This window comes from Hypomesus transpacificus, unplaced genomic scaffold (genome assembly GCF_021917145.1).
Source record: "Hypomesus transpacificus isolate Combined female unplaced genomic scaffold, fHypTra1 scaffold_184, whole genome shotgun sequence".
Lineage (NCBI taxonomy): Eukaryota > Metazoa > Chordata > Actinopteri > Osmeriformes > Osmeridae > Hypomesus > Hypomesus transpacificus.
In genome coordinates, this window is record NW_025813733.1 from 332,989 (window position 1) to 354,571 (window position 21,583).

A 21,583-nucleotide genomic window follows, 5' to 3' on the forward strand; every position below is an offset into this window, starting at 1 on the left:
TTCAAAGAATTTGTTTTTTTATTAACTCTTGAATTTACAGCGCATGCCTTTTCTTTACCAATCAAAACATGAAAATAAAAGCCAGAAAGACATTTCAATAAATTTCATAGGAACAATAAATGATCCTCTCTTAGGTCTGCCATCATATTTTTCTTTACTGCATCAACATTAATGATCGTCTTTCAGAGTAGCATCAACTTGCATACGGGACTCCACAACCATTTCACCCATCTTGAAGGACTTCAGCTGGAAGGCACCTTTGATCCTGATGTAGTCGATGTCCATGCTCTTTCGGTTGGGGAACGGTATTGTGTGACCACTAGGGAGTTTTATCTTGAAAAGAGTCTTGCTTTCCAAAGCTATAACAATCTGTGGAAGGTTTTATGGTATTATTACCCCCAAAACGTCACTGGAGTTTTTAAAATGCCATTAAACAACTTTTTGAATGGCTTCCTGTTTCAAACAAAAGCTTGTGTGACGAGTATGAAACAGACGTGGTCTTGCAAGTTCCGTCAGTTTTCCGGATCGTGTTCATCCTTCACCGAGGATCGAACACACCATCTCTGACTTCCCAAGCGCCACCACTACCAGCTACGCCAAAGAAAAGCTAGCTCTTCATTGACGTGGGTGGCCTGTTAGATACCTGAGGAGCGAGTTTCACGGTTCTAACTCCATTACACTTGTATGCATTTTCATTTTCCTCCATCATACTGCAAGCTCTTACCGTGACATAGCTGCCCCTTTGCAGGGTGTTTGCCTCCCTTATCTCGTGTTCCCATACACTGTTCGTCATCGAGTTGACCACAATTGTGGTACCATCTTGAGGATCATCCCAACGGGGGTTAAAGTGCACTGCAAAATTCTTAGGATCACAACCCAGGAATATTCCAAACCTGAAAGAACAGAAGTTGGGGTTTGAAATCACTAACAGATGTACAACTCAGTCAAGTGTGACTCTCTCAATAGGATGGGGTTTACACAAACTAACATGCAGATAGGCTGTTTTACAATACAATGTGAGATTAAGTAAGTAAAAGTTAATTTTGTTTACTCGCACAGTTTGTTTATCTTAAATGTTATCATATATTACCGTTTGCCATCATCAGGAATCTTCCCATACACTGTCAGTTGTTGTCCAACAGCCAGATCCAGATTATTTATATCCAGCTCCTGGAAACAGCAATGTGGTACATGAGAAAGGCCAATGTCATTTCTAGACATATTGTGTCACTACTGTATTCTAAACACCATGTGTACAAATAAAAAAAACCTTACCATTATTTCACTGATGATGAGGCTTGGACCTGTGGTGTGTTTGCCATTGTAAGAGAAACGTATTAGAAAAAAATTGATATAACTTTGTATAACAACTGTTTTTATGTTGATAAATTAGCTCTTTTTACTGTGACATTAATTTGAATAAACTCCTCAAAATTGCCCCGACACAATATTTATGAAAACGTAATACAACAATTGAATTAATTAAAATGTCATAGAATCATGTGGTATACCATGCCACCTCTAAAAAAAAAATCAGCTAATGTCTGTGTGTGTGTGTGTGTTTGTGTGTGGTTGTGTTGGCAAAGAGTTCAAATAAAACATGGCCAGATGTCAACCCTAGTCATAGAACTCACCTGTGGATGAAGTCTTCTTCTGAGATGGAGGTGATGCTGGGTGTTGATGTGAGGAGTAGAGAGAGATCTCAGTTATATATACACCAGGCTGGAGGAGGGAGGGTCAGGCACGTCCTAACATGAACAATGGCCTTCATGAGAACTTCTTGATACAGACTCCTTTTACATGAGTCATACATATTGTTTTTTAGAGAAACATTTCCTGAAGAGATTCCATTGAGGCCATCCAGCGTCACACAAGAGCAGTGCCATCAACAGGACCATCCCAATAAGGTTTAACTTGCAATGCCATATTCTTATCATGACAACCAAGGCATATTGCAGAGCTGAAAGCAGATGGTTCTGACAACCTTGTACAACTTTTCTTTCTTTTCTTTTTTTTTTTTACTGAATTTTTACGGAAGCACATTCACAAATGTATTTATTTTTGACACCTGTTCTCATAATTATGAGATATTTTCTCTTAATTACTAGATAAGGTGTCTTATTTGTTTTCAGAATCAGAAGGGATTTTATTCGCCATGAATGTCACAAGGAATTTACTTTGGCAGGGAGGTGCATACATTAAACATATAGGAATATTGAAACTTAGATATGTGGACTAACTATACAAAAGGAGCAAAGTCTAGCTAATACTAAGGGGGGTCTAGCTAATACTAAGGAGAATAAAATAAAAAATATAAGTAGTCATAATTTACAATCTAACCTTAAAAAAACAGATAGTGCAAGAGAACGATACAATAGTGCAAATTGAAATGTGCAGGGTGTCATTGGGCAGCTTGTGATTTAAAGTCAGTGAGAGTCCTTGGCCTTGTTATAGTGGCTGACAGCAGATGGGAAGAAACTGTTCTTGTGGCGTGAGGTTTTGGTCTTGATGGACCGCAGCCTTCTGCCGGACGGGAGTAACTGAAACAGGGAGTGTCCAAGGTGGGAGGGGTCGGCCACAATCTTCCTCGCTCGCCTCAGGGACCTCGGGGTGTGCAGATCCTCGAGGGAAGGCAGATTGCAGCCGATCACCTTCTCAGCAGTGCGGATGATACGCTGCAGTCTGCTCTTGTCCTTGGCAGTGGCAGCAGTGTACCAGATGGTGATAGAAGAAGTGAGGATGGACTCAATGATGGCTGTGTAGAAGTGCACCATCATTGTCTTTGACAGGTTGAATTTCTTCAGCAGGCAGATTACATTTCTTCATTTCTTTGTGAATGCAAAACTCTTCTGTAATAGAAGGCTGCAGCAACTTTAAAGCAAAGAATGTGTTTGTGTGAATGTGTTCTGCTATTGTAGGCTACTTCACAAGAAACAATATATAGGGGAGGGGAACAACCAAAAACAAAACTCTATTTGCGATTTTAAAGAGAATAAATCTTTCTTGGTCCACACACATTCGTGCAGCACACACACACACACACACACACACACACACACACACACATGTGCTCCGTTGTCCACTGGGAAAAGGCATCCTCTTCCTAATGTCATTTAGAGACATTTGCATCGGTCCGTATGTGATACACACACACTCATGCAAGGAGTGGGAATCCTATTCATCATTTCCATAAGCTGGACTGTGACAATGAACACGATCAGGTCTGAAACTGTGACATGTAACAGACTGATGGTACCAACTTGTATGAGCAGTAAAAGTTGAGTATACCCTAGATCAGGGGCCGGCAACCTTTTTGATGTGATGGCCATTAACAAAAGATCGTGGCAGTCACTGTGCCATATCAACATTAACGTTGACATTTAATTATATCACAATTTAATAGTTCAGTAATTCAAACTGTGACATAACACATACAAATCAGTCATCCCGATACCTGCCCTCGATTTTGTGGCATTCAAGACTTCTGTGGAAATCAAGTACATGCCACAGCACGAAAGCAGAAACAAAGTAATGGGTTAGAACTAAAATCTTTCGGATTCCATGGAACCAGGACATGGCTGAATAGGGGTGTTAAAGATCACACCATCTTGTGGTTTATTGCTTCATCACAGGACTGGTTTTGATCAAAATAAGGATCATAAGTCCTGAAGAGCTAGCGAGGCTATCCAATAGTTTAAAGTATTTAACTTGGAGTGTTGGGTACCTGCCACCTTTTGTTCCAGTGGGCAGGCGACCCGTAGAGACCAATCCAAAAGTTAGTCCTTCTGGGCAGACAGGGCACATTTATTTGAATAAATTAATACATTTGTTTATAATGGAGACAGCCTGTACTAACCCTAACCCTAACCCTGTTAATAAGCTAAGGCTGAAACACATTTTAAATGCAGACTTAATTATCGTTAATAGTGATTGATGTAGTCCATGCCATATGTCACTGACATGCAGTTGTTGGCACCAATGCGCTGCCAGAGTTACACACATTGTTTGGCTTTTTATATCACTCAGTGAAACTACTGAATGAGTGTCTGCTGGTCACATGCTCACACACATTCATCATCCTCATTGTTGGCAGTTTAATTTGACTTCTTATTTGAGTGTAAAAACTAGTATTTTTACTTAGAACCTTTGACAGATGTGTCTTAAAAGTATGATGTTGGTTTCCATGGATTCATTGGGTCATGGCAAATCCATGGATACCAATTCTGCCAGGATCGGACAGTCCGCCAGTCCCTCATTTTGAAATGTGTCATATGTTGTAATTTGTTCGAAAATATTTTGACATATCGGCATCGCATTGCCGCCCTCCACCATCCCTTTCTCCCCCATGCTGGGCATGTTTAGACACACACACCTGCTTGCCCAGACAATAGAAATGTACCCCTGAGATAGACAGTTTGATAAGCCGAATAAATACGCTGCGTGATGGAAAGAGAGAGTTCAGTCAAGACACTCTCGCATTCGATTTGAGCAGTTATTGATAACCATGGAAATAGGTTTGACTTTGGCGGAGTGGATGATCTAAGGGAAGCGCTCCCTGCCTCCTCGATGCAGCACATACACACATGACATATGAGGCAGGGAGCAAGAAAGATATAATCCCCCTGATGGATAGAACTTACAGACTGCATGGGGGAGAAGGGGATGGTGTAAACTGCATTTAACGGAACCTCACGACACACCCAAAGCACTTTCCAGTTGCCTCTAATTCACCCATGGACAGAGCTGCCATGCCAGGCGCTAGCCAGCCAATCAGGAGAGACTCAGGGTTCAGTGCCTTGCTCAAGGACACTTCCACACATGGCCAGGAGGAATCAGGGATCCAACCACCGACCTGGCAGTTAGCGGGTGACCTTCCCTGAGCCATGGTCATCCCACCTTGGCAGGATAGAGATTTGTTCTGCATATTTTTCTTGGGGTTCTTTGTATAGGAATCCGTGTAAGCACGGGAAAAAACATGCAAACTTCACACAGAAAGGCCAGATAGATAACCCACCTGAGCACAGGTAGGCCTCAAGAGGGAATCGAACCCAGAACCTAACTCCAGTTAGGGAGTTGTTAACTTTAATGGAACCCATCTTAAAGACACATTGATACCAAGGAAAAGGGCTTCACACCAGAGGCCTCATGTATAAAGGATTGCGCAGCTTTCATACCAGAAGATGGCGTACGGCCAAAACTCGAAAAGTACCTATGTACAAAAATATTCACATGTATAAAACCGGTCGTACGCCAGGTCCTGCGCACCTTTCCTTTATAAATCACAATCAACGTGAGATTGACCGCACGTGAACGAGCCACTGACCCCGCCTTGCCTCCTCCCATAAATTAATATGCAGATGGGCTATAAATGCGCTCCTGAGGTCATTTCGTTGTCTGAATTACCGTATTTATTTGAATAAACGCCGCCCCTCGAAGAAACGCAGCACCAAAAATGAACGTTAAACGCTGCAGCGTTTATTTGAAGAAATACGGTGACTGTGAGATCGCGGTTCTGACAACAGAGGTGGAGGCGAGAAAGTGTCATGTTTGGCGACCTGTCATCAGGTATTAGTGACAAAAAACAGCACTTTGAGATTTAGCTAAATGTAAAGTGCATTACAAATAAAAGTATCATTATTATTATAGGGCCATCAATGCTGTGGGTTCAGAGACCCGGACCATGGCAGAAATTAAGAAGAAATGGTCCGATAAAAAACTTTAAATGAAGAAACGAGTGGTGGCGCATCGTAACAGCATGATTTTGTCGTTCGTTTGACAGCCTCAAGTTTAACAGAAGTTATTAAGTGGTGGCGGTATAAACAGAAGGCTATATAGCATTTCCCGTTTTGGGTTTTGGCATTTTGATATGATCATCCACATTAATGATCAAACGTTTATTTTTATGTTTTTTGAATAGTCAACGTCATAAACGTACTAGTGGAAACTTTATTTTGTAATGTTTGGTTAGTCTCGGCACTTTTCAGTTAGAATTCGCCATTTTACAGAGCCAGAGAAGACTTTGCGGACGGTCCGCACATTCTCACGTCTGCTCAAAAGTTTCCGTGACGGCCCGCACATTCTCACGTCAAGTAAATCTTTAAACATCACAAAGTGTGCGTGACAACCATCGTACGCAAGCTTTTTGTGCGTACGCAACGTTCATACATGAGGCTCCAGAACTTTTAGTCTGCGAACGAATCACGATAAATGGGCAACTAAACAATTAGGACCTCCCAGACCAAATGTAAACATTCAGCAGATTTCTACCAAGAGGGGGAAATCCTCCACCCCAGGATTTTCAAAACATCGGTGCCATCCCAGCACTAGCCAGCCAATCAGGAGAGACTTGGGGTTCAGTGCTCAAGGACACTTCCACACATGGCCAGGAGGAATCTGGGATCGAACCACCGACTTGTCAGTTAGCGGGTGACCTTCTCTACCCCCTGAGCCATGGTCATCTCACCTTGGCAGGACAGAGATTTGTTCTGCAGATTTTTATTGGGGTTCTTTGTATAGGAACCTGTGTGAGCACGGGAGAACATGCAAACTTTACACAGAAAGGCCAGATGGATAACCCACCTGAGCACAGGTAGGCCTCAAGAAGGAATTGAACCCAGAGCCTTCTTGCTGTGAGGCGACGGTATAAACGACTGTTAGGGAGTTGTTAACTTTAATGAAACCCATCTTGAAGACACATTGATACCAAGGAAAAGGGCTTCACACGAGAATCCTTATCCATGGAACCGTGCCATGGCTTGGGGGGTGTTGTATCAAAGACAAATACCACACCCTCTTTTGGTTTATTGCTTCATCACTGTAATAGATTTTTAGAGAAACATTTCCTCAAGAGAGGCCATCCAACACCACACAAGAGTAGTGCCGCCTTCTACGGGATCATGGCAATAACGTAAAATATGATTGCACAATGTTATGGAAAAAAACGGACCAATCTGAAACGGACGCAAGCACAACTCACATTTCCCCAGAAATTGTACCCTCTCTAGTTACATATCAAAATGCTGTCTCTGCCAGCCAGAAATGAATAATGTTTCCAGATGTACTTTCACTGATGATACTTCCCAGACATGCCAAATGAGAGCAGGACAGCCTATCAGAGAGGACACCGTTTTTACACCAGCCTGATAACCCTTCCACTACATTCTACAGTCACATTTAAATTGTTTACATTTAGTGGTCTTTTTTTATCCAAAGCGACATATAAACTTTTCAGTAGGGAGCTGCTATGCTTTTAGGAAGTAGAGCCGAAAATCAAGGATTAGAAGTGCCTTAATTGTTCTAATGGTATTTTGGTGGAAGAGTCAGGGAATGGTCTGTCTTGACCTTATAGTAATTTAGTCTATGTCATGTGATATTTAAGTATTGTCTATTCACCTGGATTTCCCTATGATTTTGCTGCTTGTGTACATGTGTAGTGGGAAGTGTGAATGGCAGTATACTGACCCTTAGTGTAGAAATGCTGGAACAGCACCCAGGGAGATGGGGCAGACAGTGCCTTCGTAATGAGAACAGCATCACCTGCTCATAGTTTGTTGTCAGGACAAGAAGCACTTTCCAGATTTCTGCTGAGCGTCGGACGATTCACACCTCTGCATCGTCCATTATTTTATGATAATGAACACCTCGTCGGGCATTATCCCTTACATATTAAAGTGTAAGTTAACACTAGACCACTCTAGTCATATTTCTTAAGTGAAATACCTTAGAAGATAAATACATATGCCAGGTTGACATTGGTGTTATGAAAGCAACACAGCTACAGCTAATACAATTTGTAATAGCTGTGTTAGATTTATAGTAGGTGTGTCAATGATCAAGGATTGACCATAATCAATAGTATCTGTGCTGTCAGATGGCCTTAAAGACCAGACCGGAAAGAAATCAAAGTGGGAGGCATCACCCTCAAAAGAAGAATCCAAAACTCTTGTGCTCAATGTTGAAGACTGTGAGTATGCCTTCAGAACTCTCTGCTTGGCAGCTCAAGAAGGCACAACATTTCCTGACACTACCCTCAACCGGTTAGTAGTGGTTTGGCACAAAGATGGACTCCTTCTCTGCGGCGGCAGAATTCAGATCTTCAGAGAAAACAAATCTTTAGTGCCTATTCTCCATCAAGATGTGTGGATTTCTACATTGCTCGCACGACAAACCCACAATATCAATCATGAGGGTACAGCAGGAACACCGTTGAGAATGAGAAGAAAGGCCTGGGTGGTTAAGGGAAGAAGGATTGTCAAAAAAATTTTGGACAATTGCGTAATCTGCAGGAAAGCTAAATGGTGTCAACAAATAATGAACGACCTATCACCTGAGCGAACCGCACCAGCAGCTCCATTTCAGTTCACTGCCGTGATAATCTATTGTAAAAGTGTGCTTAAGTGTTTTTAGTTAGTAATTTATATCTGACTGCTGTGTGCTCGTGTTAGTTCATGCAATGGCATGTTTATTGTAGAGTGGGAGTAATGCTTGTTTGAAGTATGTTGTTTGGTGAAACGGTGTAAGGGTGAGAATAACCTGGTGCTTGTTTGTGTATTTGATGGAGGGCAGTTTATGAGTGCTGTATCTTTTGTGTTTGTTTCTTGTAAAGGTTTTCAACCAGAAAAGACGTAGAAGAATTTTAACTAACTAAAATAAACCAAAGAAGAATGAAGAAACCGTCTGAGTCGTTTCCATTTTTACCCCTGTTGATGGCCAAGGCCTTTTCCAAGTTTGGGCAGAAGCTAAGAATCCCTTGATAACCTGACAGTATCAGGGGCCCTGAGGCAGTGGGGGGCCACAACATTGTAAGGGGGCCCTGAGGCAGTGGGGGGCCACAACATTGTAAGGGGGCCCTGAGGCAGTAGGGGGCCTCAACATTGTAAGGGGGCCCTGAGGCAGTGGGGGGCCACAACATTGTAAGGGGGCCCTGAGGCAGTGGGGGGCCTCAACATTGTAAGGGGGCCCTGAGGCAGTGGGGGGCCACAACATTGTAAGGGGGCCCTGAGGCAGTGGGGGGCCACAACATTGTAAGGGGGCCCTGAGGCAGTGGGGGGCCACAACATTGTAAGGGGGCCCTGAGGCAGTGGGGGGCCTCAACATTGTAAGGGGGCCCTGAGGCAGTGGGGGGCCACAACATTGTAAGGGGGCCCTGAGGCAGTGGGGGGCCTCAACATTGTAAGGGGCCCCCTAAAAGGCTTAGGACAGCTCTGATGAAACTGTATAGTGAAATGACATACTGGTTTTTATTGTTTCAACAATGCAACACTGGCATCCTGTGGCTTGTCATGAAATAATCTTTCAAGAAAGAAGTTCAAAGAATTTGTTTTTTTATTAACTCTTGAATTTACAGCGCATGCCTTTTCTTTACCAATCAAAACATGAAAATAAAAGCCAGAAAGACATTTCAATAAATTTCATAGGAACAATAAATGATCCTCTCTTAGGTCTGCCATCATATTTTTCTTTACTGCATCAACATTAATGATCGTCTTTCAGAGTAGCATCAACTTGCATACGGGACTCCACAACCATTTCACCCATCTTGAAGGACTTCAGCTGGAAGGCACCGTTGATCCTGATGTAGTCGATGTCCATGCTCTTTCGGTTGGGGAACGGTATTGTGTGACCACTAGGGAGTTTTATCTTGAAAAGAGTCTTGCTTTCCAAAGCTATAACAATCTGTGGAAGGTTTTATGGTATTATTACCCCCAAAACGTCACTGGAGTTTTTAAAATGCCATTAAACAACTTTTTGAATGGCTTCCTGTTTCAAACAAAAGCTTGTGTGACGAGTATGAAACAGACGTGGTCTTGCAAGTTCCGTCAGTTTTCCGGATCGTGTTCATCCTTCACCGAGGATCGAACACACCATCTCTGACTTCCCAAGCGCCACCACTACCAGCTACGCCAAAGAAAAGCTAGCTCTTCATTGACGTGGGTGGCCTGTTAGATACCTGAGGAGCGAGTTTCACGGTTCTAACTCCATTACACTTGTATGCATTTTCATTTTCCTCCATCATACTGCAAGCTCTTACCGTGACATAGCTGCCCCTTTGCAGGGTGTTTGCCTCCCTTATCTCGTGTTCCCATACACTGTTCGTCATCGAGTTGACCACAATTATGGTACCATCTTGAGGATCATCCCAACGGGGGTTAAAGTGCACTGCAAAATTCTTAGGATCACAACCCAGGAATATTCCAAACCTGAAAGAACAGAAGTTGGGGTTTGAAATCACTAACAGATGTACAACTCAGTCAAGTGTGACTCTCTCAATAGGATGGGGTTTACACAAACTAACATGCAGATAGGCTGTTTTACAATACAATGTGAGATTAAGTAAGTAAAAGTTAATTTTGTTTACTCGCACAGTTTGTTTATCTTAAATGTTATCATATATTACCGTTTGCCATCATCAGGAATCTTCCCATACACTGTCAGTTGTTGTCCAACAGCCAGATCCAGATTATTTATATCCAGCTCCTGGAAACAGCAATGTGGTACATGAGAAAGGCCAATGTCATTTCTAGACATATTGTGTCACTACTGTATTCTAAACACCATGTGTACAAATAAAAAAAACCTTACCATTATTTCACTGATGATGAGGCTTGGACCTGTGGTGTGTTTGCCATTGTAAGAGAAACGTATTAGAAAAAAATTGATATAACTTTGTATAACAACTGTTTTTATGTTGATAAATTAGCTCTTTTTACTGTGACATTAATTTGAATAAACTCCTCAAAATTGCCCCGACACAATATTTATGAAAACGTAATACAACAATTGAATTAATTAAAATGTCATAGAATCATGTTGTATACCATGTCACCTCATAAACGTGAATTCGGGAACTTCATCTTATGCCTGGACGATTGTTCCTTTCTGACCTAGTGAAGTCATTACAATAGATTTCAAATGGCTAAATGATACTGTTGTTGTTTTAAAAGTGTGCTCTATAAATGAAAATGAAAAAAACGAAATTGAATCAACTACACCACAGTAGGAACTGCGCTGTTAGCTAGGCCTACTAGGCTATAAGTGCTAAACAAAAGCAGACATTCCTCGAATCTGAATCTGTTGTGGAACCAAAATGCCAATATGCATCTTTTTCTATGGCTCTGCGGCCCAGCAACTAAACTTTCATGACATTTTGTTCAGGAAGCCTCGACCCCAATAGTAAACCTTAAAACGATAACTGTAATATGATGCACTTGTTTTCCGTCGCTGGCGCTGTTTCAGACGCTGGTAGTGATATGCGACTGACTGGTGAACTGTGGAAATATCCTCGATTGAAAAAATGCACAGCCAGATGTCAAAAGAAACGCTTCTTTTAACAAGATAAATTAAACATCAATCAGCATCCAATTGCCAGGGATAGCGAATGACATTTGGGGTGGCACCTGGGGTGGCCAGTCCGATATCCAGTGCCACCTCGGCCACCCCTTTGGCTCTGCGACTGCCAGGTTGTTATGTGTGGAAACTGCAAGTGCAGCTCGGATCTAAGACAGATTCGAGAGACCGCAGATAGAGTGCGGCAAGTCTGGTTTGTTATATGTTTTAGATCTATTACTTTTATCGCTTGTATTATTGTTTTTGTTGATTTTATGTAAAAGCACCTTGAGCTGCAATTCCTGTATGAAATGTGCTAGACAAATAAAGTCTTACTTACTTACTAACGCACGCACACACACACACACACACACACACACACACACACACACACACACACACACACACACACACACACACACACACACACACACACACACACACACACACACACGTCTGAATAGCACTCATTTACTATTTGGCTCCACTACCCATATCTACTTAAATGACTAACACTGTCTTACATTCTTATGTTTAAAGTTGAAATTTAAAAAAAATGACCTACCAATCACAACACAACAGAGAGGCATCGTACAAATGTAATATACATCTTTCATACTTTATTTAAATAAATTGTACTTCCAATAGGCTACATACGAAAGAAAACAATAAAGATTCAAAGCAGTCAAAATGTCATCTGACTGATAAAGACTATTTTCATTGTTTGCTAACTATTATCTTTTAAAAAGCAAATGTTAGACTGCTATTCAAGCAGACTTTTAGTTAGTCAAGGGTTTTTTATTGTTGTTTGTTGTGTTTTCTATTTAACATTTTCTTGTATCTTAATTTGTGGTGCTGTATTGCATTTTGTTGTGAAGCACTTTGTGATTTTTATCTGTGAGAGGTGCTATACAAATAAACTTTACTTACTTAGTATTATTATGTTATTATGGCAGCTCTGTCCATGGGTGAATGAGAGGCAACTGGAAAGTGCTTTGGGTGTGCCGTGAGGTGCCGTTAAATGCCGTCCATTTACCAAGGTCCCTGGCTGGACACAGAGGACCACTAGGACTTGGCCCGCTGACGCTGCTAATATGGAGTATTACGTAACGACACCCGGAAGAGTGTGTTTGTGTTTCACGATTGTGTGTGGACCAATAAAGATTTCTTCTCTTTATAATCGTTTAAAAGTAGAGTTTTTGGTTGTCCCCTTCCCTATATACTGTTTCTTGTCAAGTAGCCTACAATAGCAGAACATGTATGTATGAATGTATGAATCAATCAATCACATTTCTACATACATAGGAATTGCTTAACTTCTTTGGAAATGTATGACTCATGTAAAAGGTGTCTGTATACATAACAAGTTAGAAACTCTTTAACTACTGGATGGCCTCGATGGCATGTTTCTCTCAAAAATATTTCCAGTGATGAAGCAATAAACCAAAAGAGGGTGTGGTATTTGTCTTTGATACCAAACCCCCGAAGCCATGTCACGGTTTCCATGGATAAGGATTCTCGTGTGAAGCCCTTTTCCTTGGTATCAATGTGTCTTCAAGATGGGTTTCATTAAAGTTAACAACTCCCTAACAGTCGTTTATACCGTCGCCTCACAGCAAGAAGGCTCTGGGTTCAATTCCTTCTTGAGGCCTACCTGTGCTCAGGTGGGTTATCCATCTGGCCTTTCTGTGTAAAGTTTGCATGTTCTCCCGTGCTCACACAGGTTCCTATACAAAGAACCCCAATAAAAATCTGCAGAACAAATCTCTGTCCTGCCAAGGTGAGATGACCATGGCTCAGGGGGTAGAGAAGGTCACCCGCTAACTGACAGGTCGGTGGTTCGATCCCAGATTCCTCCTGGCCATGTGTGGAAGTGTCCTTGAGCACTGAACCCCAAGTCTCTCCTGATTGGCTGGCTAGTGCTGGGATGGCACCGATGTTTTGAAAATCCTGGGGTGGAGGATTTCCCCCTCTTGGTAGAAATCTGCTGAATGTTTACATTTGGTCTGGGAGGTCCTAATTGTTTAGTTGCCCATTTATCGTGATTCGTTCGCAGACTAAAAGGAACTTCTTTCAAAGAGACAATTGAGCTGCACGGAAAGCTAGCCATCTTGACCGTTAGTGTGTGAACTGATTGAAGCTGCTACCTGCTCTTTTCTTAGTTAGGTATGACAAAAGCGCTTAAGTTCAAGCCCTCCCAGAACCCATAGAGATTGTATTGAAAGCTCTGATATTTGAAAAAAAATAGAGAGACTTCTGGGGAGATTTTCAACCTGACTGAAATTGCCCCAAAAGGGGCGGGACCATTTGAAGCACGACTTTATTCTGATTGGACATTTAGTGGCAGATCAAACGTCTAGATTAAAACACTGATAATGACTTTTGCCGTGATAGACGATACAACAGTTCCGAAACGCAAGTTTGATATCAGCTTTGGCAGGGACATCAATAGTTAATGCGAGTGCAAACTTGTTTCACATTCATTTGAGCGCAAATACTGTTTTTTTTTGCTTCATGTAATATTGTTTTTATGTTTTTGTCAAAATATGATGATCGGTAGGCCTATCATGCAGAAACTTTCTTTAGTTTTGTAATGTTTTCTTAGCGTATCTCAATTCTGACTTGTGTGCCGAGTCCAACACCTGGACTTCTGAAGTGGCTATTTGGCAAGCTCAGAAGAGCGCGCTGACATGGAACTCTGCTTGCATCGGTTTGTGTTTTCGGTTAAACTGCTTTGATTTTACAACCGTTGAATGGGATACTGTGTTTATTTTTTACGGGATTATCAATCTAAATTTAATGCACTGACTAATAAAGTACAATGTTAAACTTTTGATTTTACTGGAGCAAAGCAGATTTATACTGGGACACGTGCCCCAGTAAAAAGGGTCTAACGACGCCCCTGCTCTTATCATATCTTACCTTTTACAATCAGCAGGAATCTCCCCATGCACTCTCAGTTCTTATCCAACAACCAGCTTCAAATTCTTTAGTTCAGCAATGTGCAATGTGGTACATGAGGAAGGGTATTTACATTTATCAACATATTGTGTACACCACTGGATTCTAAATACCATGTGTACAAATACAAAAAAACCTTACCATGGGTTCATTGATGTGTGTTTGCAATTCTAAGAGAAAAGTATTATTTAAAAAAAATGTTTTTATGGTGATGAATTAGCACTTTTTACTGTGACATCAATTTAATTCAGCTCCTCAAAAAAAGTCCCAACAAAATATTGATCAAAAAGTCATATAACACACTAAATAATGAAAAAATTATTATGGAATGATGTTGTATACCATGTCACCTCTAAAGACAGAATCAGCTGATGTCTATCTGTGTGTGTGGTGGTGTTGGCAAAGAGTTGAAATAAAACATGTCCAGATGTCAACCCTAGTCATAGAACTCACCTGTGGATGAAGTCTTCTTCTGAGATGGAGGTGATGCTGGGTGTTGATGTGAGGAGTAGAGAGAGATCTCAGTTATATATACATCAGGCTGGAGGACGTCTTAACCTGAGTGCTGACCTTAATGTGAACTTCCCAAGCTTGTTTTCACAGGGGTGTAATAGAAAATTACTTTCTTTAAGATGTCTATAATATTATTTTGGCCTAGAACAGTTATCGCTTACGTTTTTAACTACAAAGCTCTTTGGCCTAAGACAGTCATTGGTAAAGTTTCTGCTTCAAATCATCAAACCAACTTGACTGTCTGACCCGGGTGGTTCTCTCTAGACTTGAACATCTGTATTACGTTGTGCAACCTGTTATAATAATAATAATAATAAGTAAGTCAGTAAGTTTATTTTTTTAGCACCTCTCAAAGATAAAAATCACAAAATGCTTCACAACAAAATGCAATACAGCACCACAAATTAAGATAAGAAAATGTTAAATAGAAAACACAACAAACAACCATAAAAACCCCTAGACTAACTAAGTGTCTGCTTGAACAGCAGAGTCTATTATTTGCTTTTTGAAAGATAATAGTTAGCAATTAATGAAAATGGTCTTTATCAGTCAGATGAGTTTGACTGCTTTGAATCTGCATTGTTTTCTTTCGTATGTAGCCTACTATTGGAAGTACAATTTATTTAAATAAAGTATGAAAGATTTATATTTGTATGGTGCCACTCTGTTGTGTTGTGATTGGTAGGTCTATTTCTTTTTTGTGTTCAACTTTAAACATAAGAATGTAAGACAGTGTTAGTCATTTAAGTAGATATGGGTAGTGGAAACAAATAGTATGTGTGTGTGTGTGTAGGTGTGTGTAGGTGTGTGTATGTGTGTGTGTGTCTATGTAGGTGTGTGTGTGTGTGTGTGTGTGTGTGTGTGTGTGTGTGTGTGTGTGTGTGTGTGTGTGTGTGTGTGTGTGCGCACACTAAATTCCCTGCAGAAGTAAGTCAGTGCCCCAGTTGGGCCATCCCAGTCAAATACGTCTGGACACGCACGAGGTTTGATCCAGAACTTAATTGGATAGTGTTCTCCCCGTGCGGGTGTTGGCGAAAGAGACAGGGAGGGTGTTGAATGGATCTTTTAATAACTAACTAGCTAAGTTGACAGTGTTAGTTTGTTCTGTCATGTGTTCTTAGTTGCATGCTTTCTTGTGGTGGTTCTATCACTATGTGCGTCAAAAATTCAAACCTAAACAATATTAAATTGAATTCCCTTGGAAAACAGGAAAATGAGTGATCAGAGCCGATATTTCCCTTCAATTCATGACAACTCCAACGCGTCAGCGGATATTTGGTCCACTCTGATACACAACCATGAAACACTTCATTTAAAGTTGCAACAACAACAACATACTTTCGTCCATCCGATGCCCGCAACGGTGCGTCCTGATTCGTGGTCCGGTATTCTAGCAGCGCAAGAATACCAGCCACTGGAGGTGTTTAGCCCCGGTGCCGGGGGTCCCTCCGCGCGCTGGAGTGAAGAGGACGATATTTGCGAGTTGGACATCCGACTCAAAGAGATAGAGCTTGTAACGCTGATGGGAGACAGCTTTGATACCGTAAGATGTAGGTCTTATGAATGTCTTGTATTTGTTTTCTGTTGAAAGAGCACTAAAATGTACGTGTTTTAATAAGAACTTGTTTCTCTCTTCATGTCCTTCATAGATGCCTTCCTGAGCAACGTTCAGTATGATAAAGTCAAACAGCTAAAAAGAAGAAAATGAGCTTGACAACAAACTATGAAAAGACTATGCCCACAGACATCCATCAGTAATTGTTTATTTTCACAGAATAAAATTGTTGGTCCACAACCCGCAAACAATTCATCGGTCAGCATCTTTAGCATTTTACTTTCAAATCACGCCATCTCGTTCTCCATTCTAGTCCTCAGATCAATAAACCACCGTTATAATGTGAAAGATGTTTAATTTACAAAGCTCATCAGCATCTATACAGGTTCGAGACAGAAACGTTTTGAGGTATAGCACATGGTAAGATATAACCTCAACCCTGGGCCTTATCTGATCCAGCAGCACAAGACACGCTGGACGGAAGAGACACAGTCGGGAATTACGACATTACTCACGTATTTACACGTGCGCGTGCGCACGCACACACACCAGGTGGTGTTTTTTTGCCTGTCCCCGTTGCATCTCGAACAAACACAACAAACACAACTTTGTATATGTACAGTTTTTATATGATAAAAAAAAAGCTATTCGTAAAAAATCAAAACAGTCATTTGCATTAATAACAGGGCTGAAGAGAAGGGCGAGACGGATGACTTCTCTGAGTGGCCTTCTTGTTGCTGCTCATGCGCTCCTGGCTGTCATGGAAACCCCAGCTATCCGTCCTGCTGGACTTGTCCCAGGAAGCCATTGCAAGGACATCGCGTGCATTGCAAGGACATCGCGTGTCTACATTCCGTTCGAAACAAACTAATCTACGGACAGACCTTTCCTTTCAATATTCACCAACGGGTTTCTTTGCTAACTCACTTCGTGTATTTCGACTGAATAAAGTGCACTTATGCAGTATTTCACTACTCAACGTTAAAAGTTAAGATTTAGCCGTTAACGACGATTTCAAACGCTAATCATTCGTATCGTTTTAGAACGTGTAACGTTGGAAGAGTCATCACGAAGATAAGTGTTCAAGACCAAACCTCTTCAAACATACAGCCTAACAATGATTTTCAAGCCTCTGTTTAGAAACACAAATCCTTTCTTTTCACTGCATGGGCTTGGTCTGAAGGACAAGTGACATCCATATTCTGGACATGCTTGTATGTACACTGGAGATGGCATAGCTCAGTAGTCGAGCCTGTGACTTCAGACCAAGAGGTGACAGCATCTCATCTCCTCCCTGTTTCTCACTTTGATAAAAGTCTCTGCTGAGGGAAAACTATTATTACACCGCGATCCATGTTCTCTCCCATATCAATTGTACTCAACAGCTTGACAAAATCCGCCATCTTTCACGCTAGCAGGTCTTAAGATGTCTTAATGACTTATCTACAGTACAAAGTAACAATGGCATACAAAACTACAGAGAACTGATCTGAAATGATTGACAAGTTGAGAAGGAAAAGTTACTCTTCAGTAATTCTAGAATCCCAGAATATGCATCAGGTTGCTCAGAGTGGTCTTGCCCCAGGATGACAGAGGACATTTTAAAAAAAAATGAGAAAGAAGACAGAAGAATTAAAAGAACCTTCGATCAGTCTTACTATACAAGTGCCCAGGGAGCACAGTTCAGATTCCCGGGCTCTGGTGTCAGAGCTTGTTGGAGAGGACTACCATGCAGTACAGCCTCCCAAACACCAGGGGGGGGCGCGCAAGAGGCAAGAATCACACCTGGAACTCAAACATGTCGCTTTGCTTCTTTGCCAACTTGGCCACTTCCTGCCGGATGGCCAGGACCAGGGCGGAGGTGGACAGGCTGCCAAGGGAGAATCCGTCCATGGGCTCCCCCAGGTCAGGCCTCCTCTCCTGGGGAGCAGCGGGCTCTGGGCTAGGGGGTGCCTCCGAGGACTGGCTGTACTGTAGGGGCAGCCTGGGGGTGGTGCCCTGGGGGTAGCGGGGGTGGGGGAAGGCCTCCACATACCCTGGGAGGGGCACCTGGAAGAGAGGGGGAGGGTGGGAGGAGGGTGAAGAGGGGAGATGGGAGGAGAGGGGTGAGGAGATGGGGGAGGGAGGAGGGAGAAGAGGGGGGGAGGGTGTCAGGAAAATAAACACCTGCTTTTTTTTTGTTGTTGCTGCTCAACTACACAACAGTAGACAAACTGTCAGTTATTCTAGAAACAGCTATTGCATCCTCTGCTGAGTGAGCGTCATCTCTGTTGCACCAGCACTCAAATATCTTCAAACTAGTGATCAGGGAAAATATACACAACCACACACAAGCACCACACCCACCACAACGGAACAGAAATAAGAGGAACTGAAAGGTCAGTGACTGTTGCATGTAGGATGGGCTGGTCATTCAAACACTGCTTACAGTCCGCCATGGTTTACTTTCCAAACTGGACGTGAAATGTGCATGACTGTCTGGGTGGACAACGACCAACAAGACTGGAAATGAAGAAAGAAAAAAAAAATCACAAAAAGAAGGAAGTGTTCATTTAGGAAATGTGCTCAACTACCCCAGTGGTTTGCTGTGTCCACTTAACACCCAGCCATTAACTCAGTTCAGCAAATGGTTTCTAAATGACACTGGTTCTGTAAAAAGCCAGAATGTGAAGGCACCTGGTTGAAACAGGCAGACAGACAGGGAAACAAACGTCATTCCATACAGACAAGCAGTCCAGTGCAGAGGAGGGGTGGAGGGGGGGGGGGGGGGTCACAAGGGCAATAACAGAGGGAGAATGGAACCTGACTGGTGTCAGAGAGAGACAAGGAGAAGTAGAAGGAGAGAGAGACAGGGAGAGGTAGAGAGACAGGGAGAGAGAGAGACAGGGAGAGGTCGAGAGACAGGGAGAGGTAGAGAGACAGGAAGAGAGACTGGTAGACAGAGAGAGACAGGGAGAGAGAGAGACAGGGAGAGAGAGACTGGTAGACAGAGAGAGGGAGGGAGAGAAAGAGAAGGAGAGGAAGAGAGACAGGGAGAGAGAGAGACTGGTAGACAGAGAGAGACAGGGAGAGAGAGAGACGGAGAGTGAGACAGGGAGAGAGAGAGAGAGAGAGAGAGAGAGAGAGAGAGAGAGAGAGAGAGAGAGAGACAGGGAGAGAAAGATACTGGTAGACAGAGAGAGACAGGGAGAGAGAGAGACAGGGTAAGGTAGAGAGAGAGAGAGACAGGGAGAGAGAGAGAGACTGGTTGACAGAGAGAGACAGGGAGAGAGAGAGACTGGGAGAGAGAGAGACAGGGAGAGAGAGAGACAGGGAGAGAGAGAGAGAGAGAGACAGGGAGAGAAAGATACTGGTAGACAGAGAGAGACAGGGAGAGAGAGAGACAGGGTAAGGTAGAGAGAGAGAGAGACAGGGAGAGAGAGAGAGACTGGTAGACAGAGAGAGACAGGGAGAGAGAGAGACAGGGAGAGAGAGAGACTGGGAGAGAGAGAGACAGGGAGAGAGAGAGACTGGGAGAGAGAGAGAGACTGGTTGACAGAGAGAGACAGGGAGAGATAGAGACAGGGAGAGAGAGAGACTGGGAGAGAGAGAGAGACTGGTTGACAGAGAGAGACTGGGAGAGAGAGAGACAGGGAGAGAGAGACTGGTGCATAATTGAAGGTTACCCCCTTGTCTCCCTTCCCCTCCATCCTGTTCAAAGGTTCAAGGGTCATTCTGAACTCTTTCAGGTCACTGTCCCTGAGTTGGATCTAAAATAGCTGCAACATTAGGTCACAATACAAGGAGCTGGATAGACATTGATCTTCAGAAACTGGTTATTGATCAAAACATGCATTATGAAATACACTGAGATCTGTGACTCATGGCGTCTTAACATTTCAATTTTTAATTACAATTGTATTAATTTAGCAGAAGCTTTTATCCAAAGGGACATACACATAGTGCATAGTGTAGTAGAGCATGCCCTTGTTAGTCTGCCTAAGTGATTTAAATAGAGGAACTTCAGATCAACTACCTGCCTCTGGACCCTAACCCTTAAACCTGGAGCAGGATGGTGCTTCCCCTAGTGTGTGTGTGTGTGTGTGTGTCTTACGGAGTCAGCCCACTGTGGGGGGGGCACCTCGTCAGGCTCGGGGGGGTAGGACATCCAGGAGGGGCTGTGGTAGGAGGAAGGGGGCGAGGAGGGCGAGGACACCAGGTAGTCCGGGTAACCAGGCCTGGAGGCTGGGATGGCATACACGGCTGTCATGGGGTTACCTGTCGGCCGTGGGAGAGGAGAGGGTTACTGTCTCTGTCCAGGTAGCTTGTCTCTGGAGGTAGCCTCACACCAGGGGTGTCCAATCCTGGTCCTCGAGGGCGACTGTCCTGCATGTTTTAGATGTTTCCCTGCTCCAGCACACCTGTTTCAAATGAATGGGTCGTTATCAAGCTCTGTGGAAGCCAGGTAATGACCATTCATTTGAATCAGGTGTGCTGGAGCAGGGAAACATCTAAAACATACAGGACAGTGGCCTTTGAGGACCAGGATTGGACACCCCTGCCTCACACCCACTCCCCCTCACACACACCCCAGCTCCCCCCCACTCCCCCCTCACACACACCTCCACTCCCCCCTCACACACCCCTCCACTCCCCCTCACACCCCCCCACCCCCCCCTCACCCCCCCCCCCCCTCCCCCCTCACACACCCCCCCACTCCCCCCTCACACACACCCCCCACTCCCCCCTCACCCCCCCCACTCCCCCCCCTCACACCCCCCACTCCCCCCTCACCCCCCCCACTCCCCCCCCTCACACCCCCCACTCCCCCCTCACACCCCCCACTCCCCCTGACCTGAGTAGTTGGGTATGGGCTGGTGTGCGTTGCTGCAGGGCAGGGTGCCTCTGGAGAGGGGGGGGTAGGGGTTGGACTGGGTCATGTCGGGGACGGAGCATTCTGACACCCGGGCCTTGGAGCCCAGGTCAGACGAAGAGCTGACGGTAACAGGATTATAATATATATCCAAATAAATATATGTATACATATAATATAGAATTTATATAACAACATTCATAATATAAGAACAAAAGATTCATACACACAACAATCAAAATGTATAATTTCTGGCAGATAGAGTATTGAGCTGTGAGCGTTTGCTCGGGTCTGTCTGGAGTTTGTGGTTAAAGGTTAACTAAGCCCACTAGTCCTACTGTGCCAGACAAGATCAATCGAGCACAGATGGGTATTTC

The 21,583-nt window shown here is 43.3% G+C and overlaps 3 protein-coding genes across 3 annotated transcripts; all 3 read right to left on the minus strand.

Moving 5' to 3' along the window:
• LOC124489181 (galectin-1-like) lies at positions 1 to 1,716 on the minus strand. The gene is made up of 5 exons (XM_047051867.1): positions 1,635 to 1,716; positions 1,276 to 1,304; positions 1,091 to 1,170; positions 725 to 893; positions 1 to 369 (listed from the first exon to the last, which is right to left on the minus strand). Exons 2-5 carry the CDS (start codon positions 1,276 to 1,278, stop codon positions 169 to 171), a joined length of 453 nt encoding a protein of 150 aa, XP_046907823.1. The 5' UTR covers positions 1,279 to 1,304; positions 1,635 to 1,716; the 3' UTR covers positions 1 to 168.
• Positions 1,717 to 9,306: 7,590 nt separating this feature from the next.
• Positions 9,307 to 14,809, minus strand: LOC124489184 (galectin-1-like). The gene is made up of 5 exons (XM_047051869.1): positions 14,740 to 14,809; positions 10,582 to 10,610; positions 10,397 to 10,476; positions 10,031 to 10,199; positions 9,307 to 9,675 (listed from the first exon to the last, which is right to left on the minus strand). Exons 2-5 carry the CDS (start codon positions 10,582 to 10,584, stop codon positions 9,475 to 9,477), a joined length of 453 nt encoding a protein of 150 aa, XP_046907825.1. The 5' UTR covers positions 10,585 to 10,610; positions 14,740 to 14,809; the 3' UTR covers positions 9,307 to 9,474.
• Positions 14,810 to 16,581: 1,772 nt separating this feature from the next.
• On the minus strand, positions 16,582 to 21,273 carry LOC124489178 (UPF0606 protein KIAA1549L-like). The gene is made up of 3 exons (XM_047051864.1): positions 21,189 to 21,273; positions 20,448 to 20,611; positions 16,582 to 18,403 (listed from the first exon to the last, which is right to left on the minus strand). The coding sequence occupies exons 1-3, from the start codon at positions 21,271 to 21,273 to the stop codon at positions 18,134 to 18,136; spliced, it is 519 nt and encodes a 172-aa protein (XP_046907820.1). The 3' UTR covers positions 16,582 to 18,133.
• Between the last annotated feature and the right edge of the window lie 310 nt (positions 21,274 to 21,583).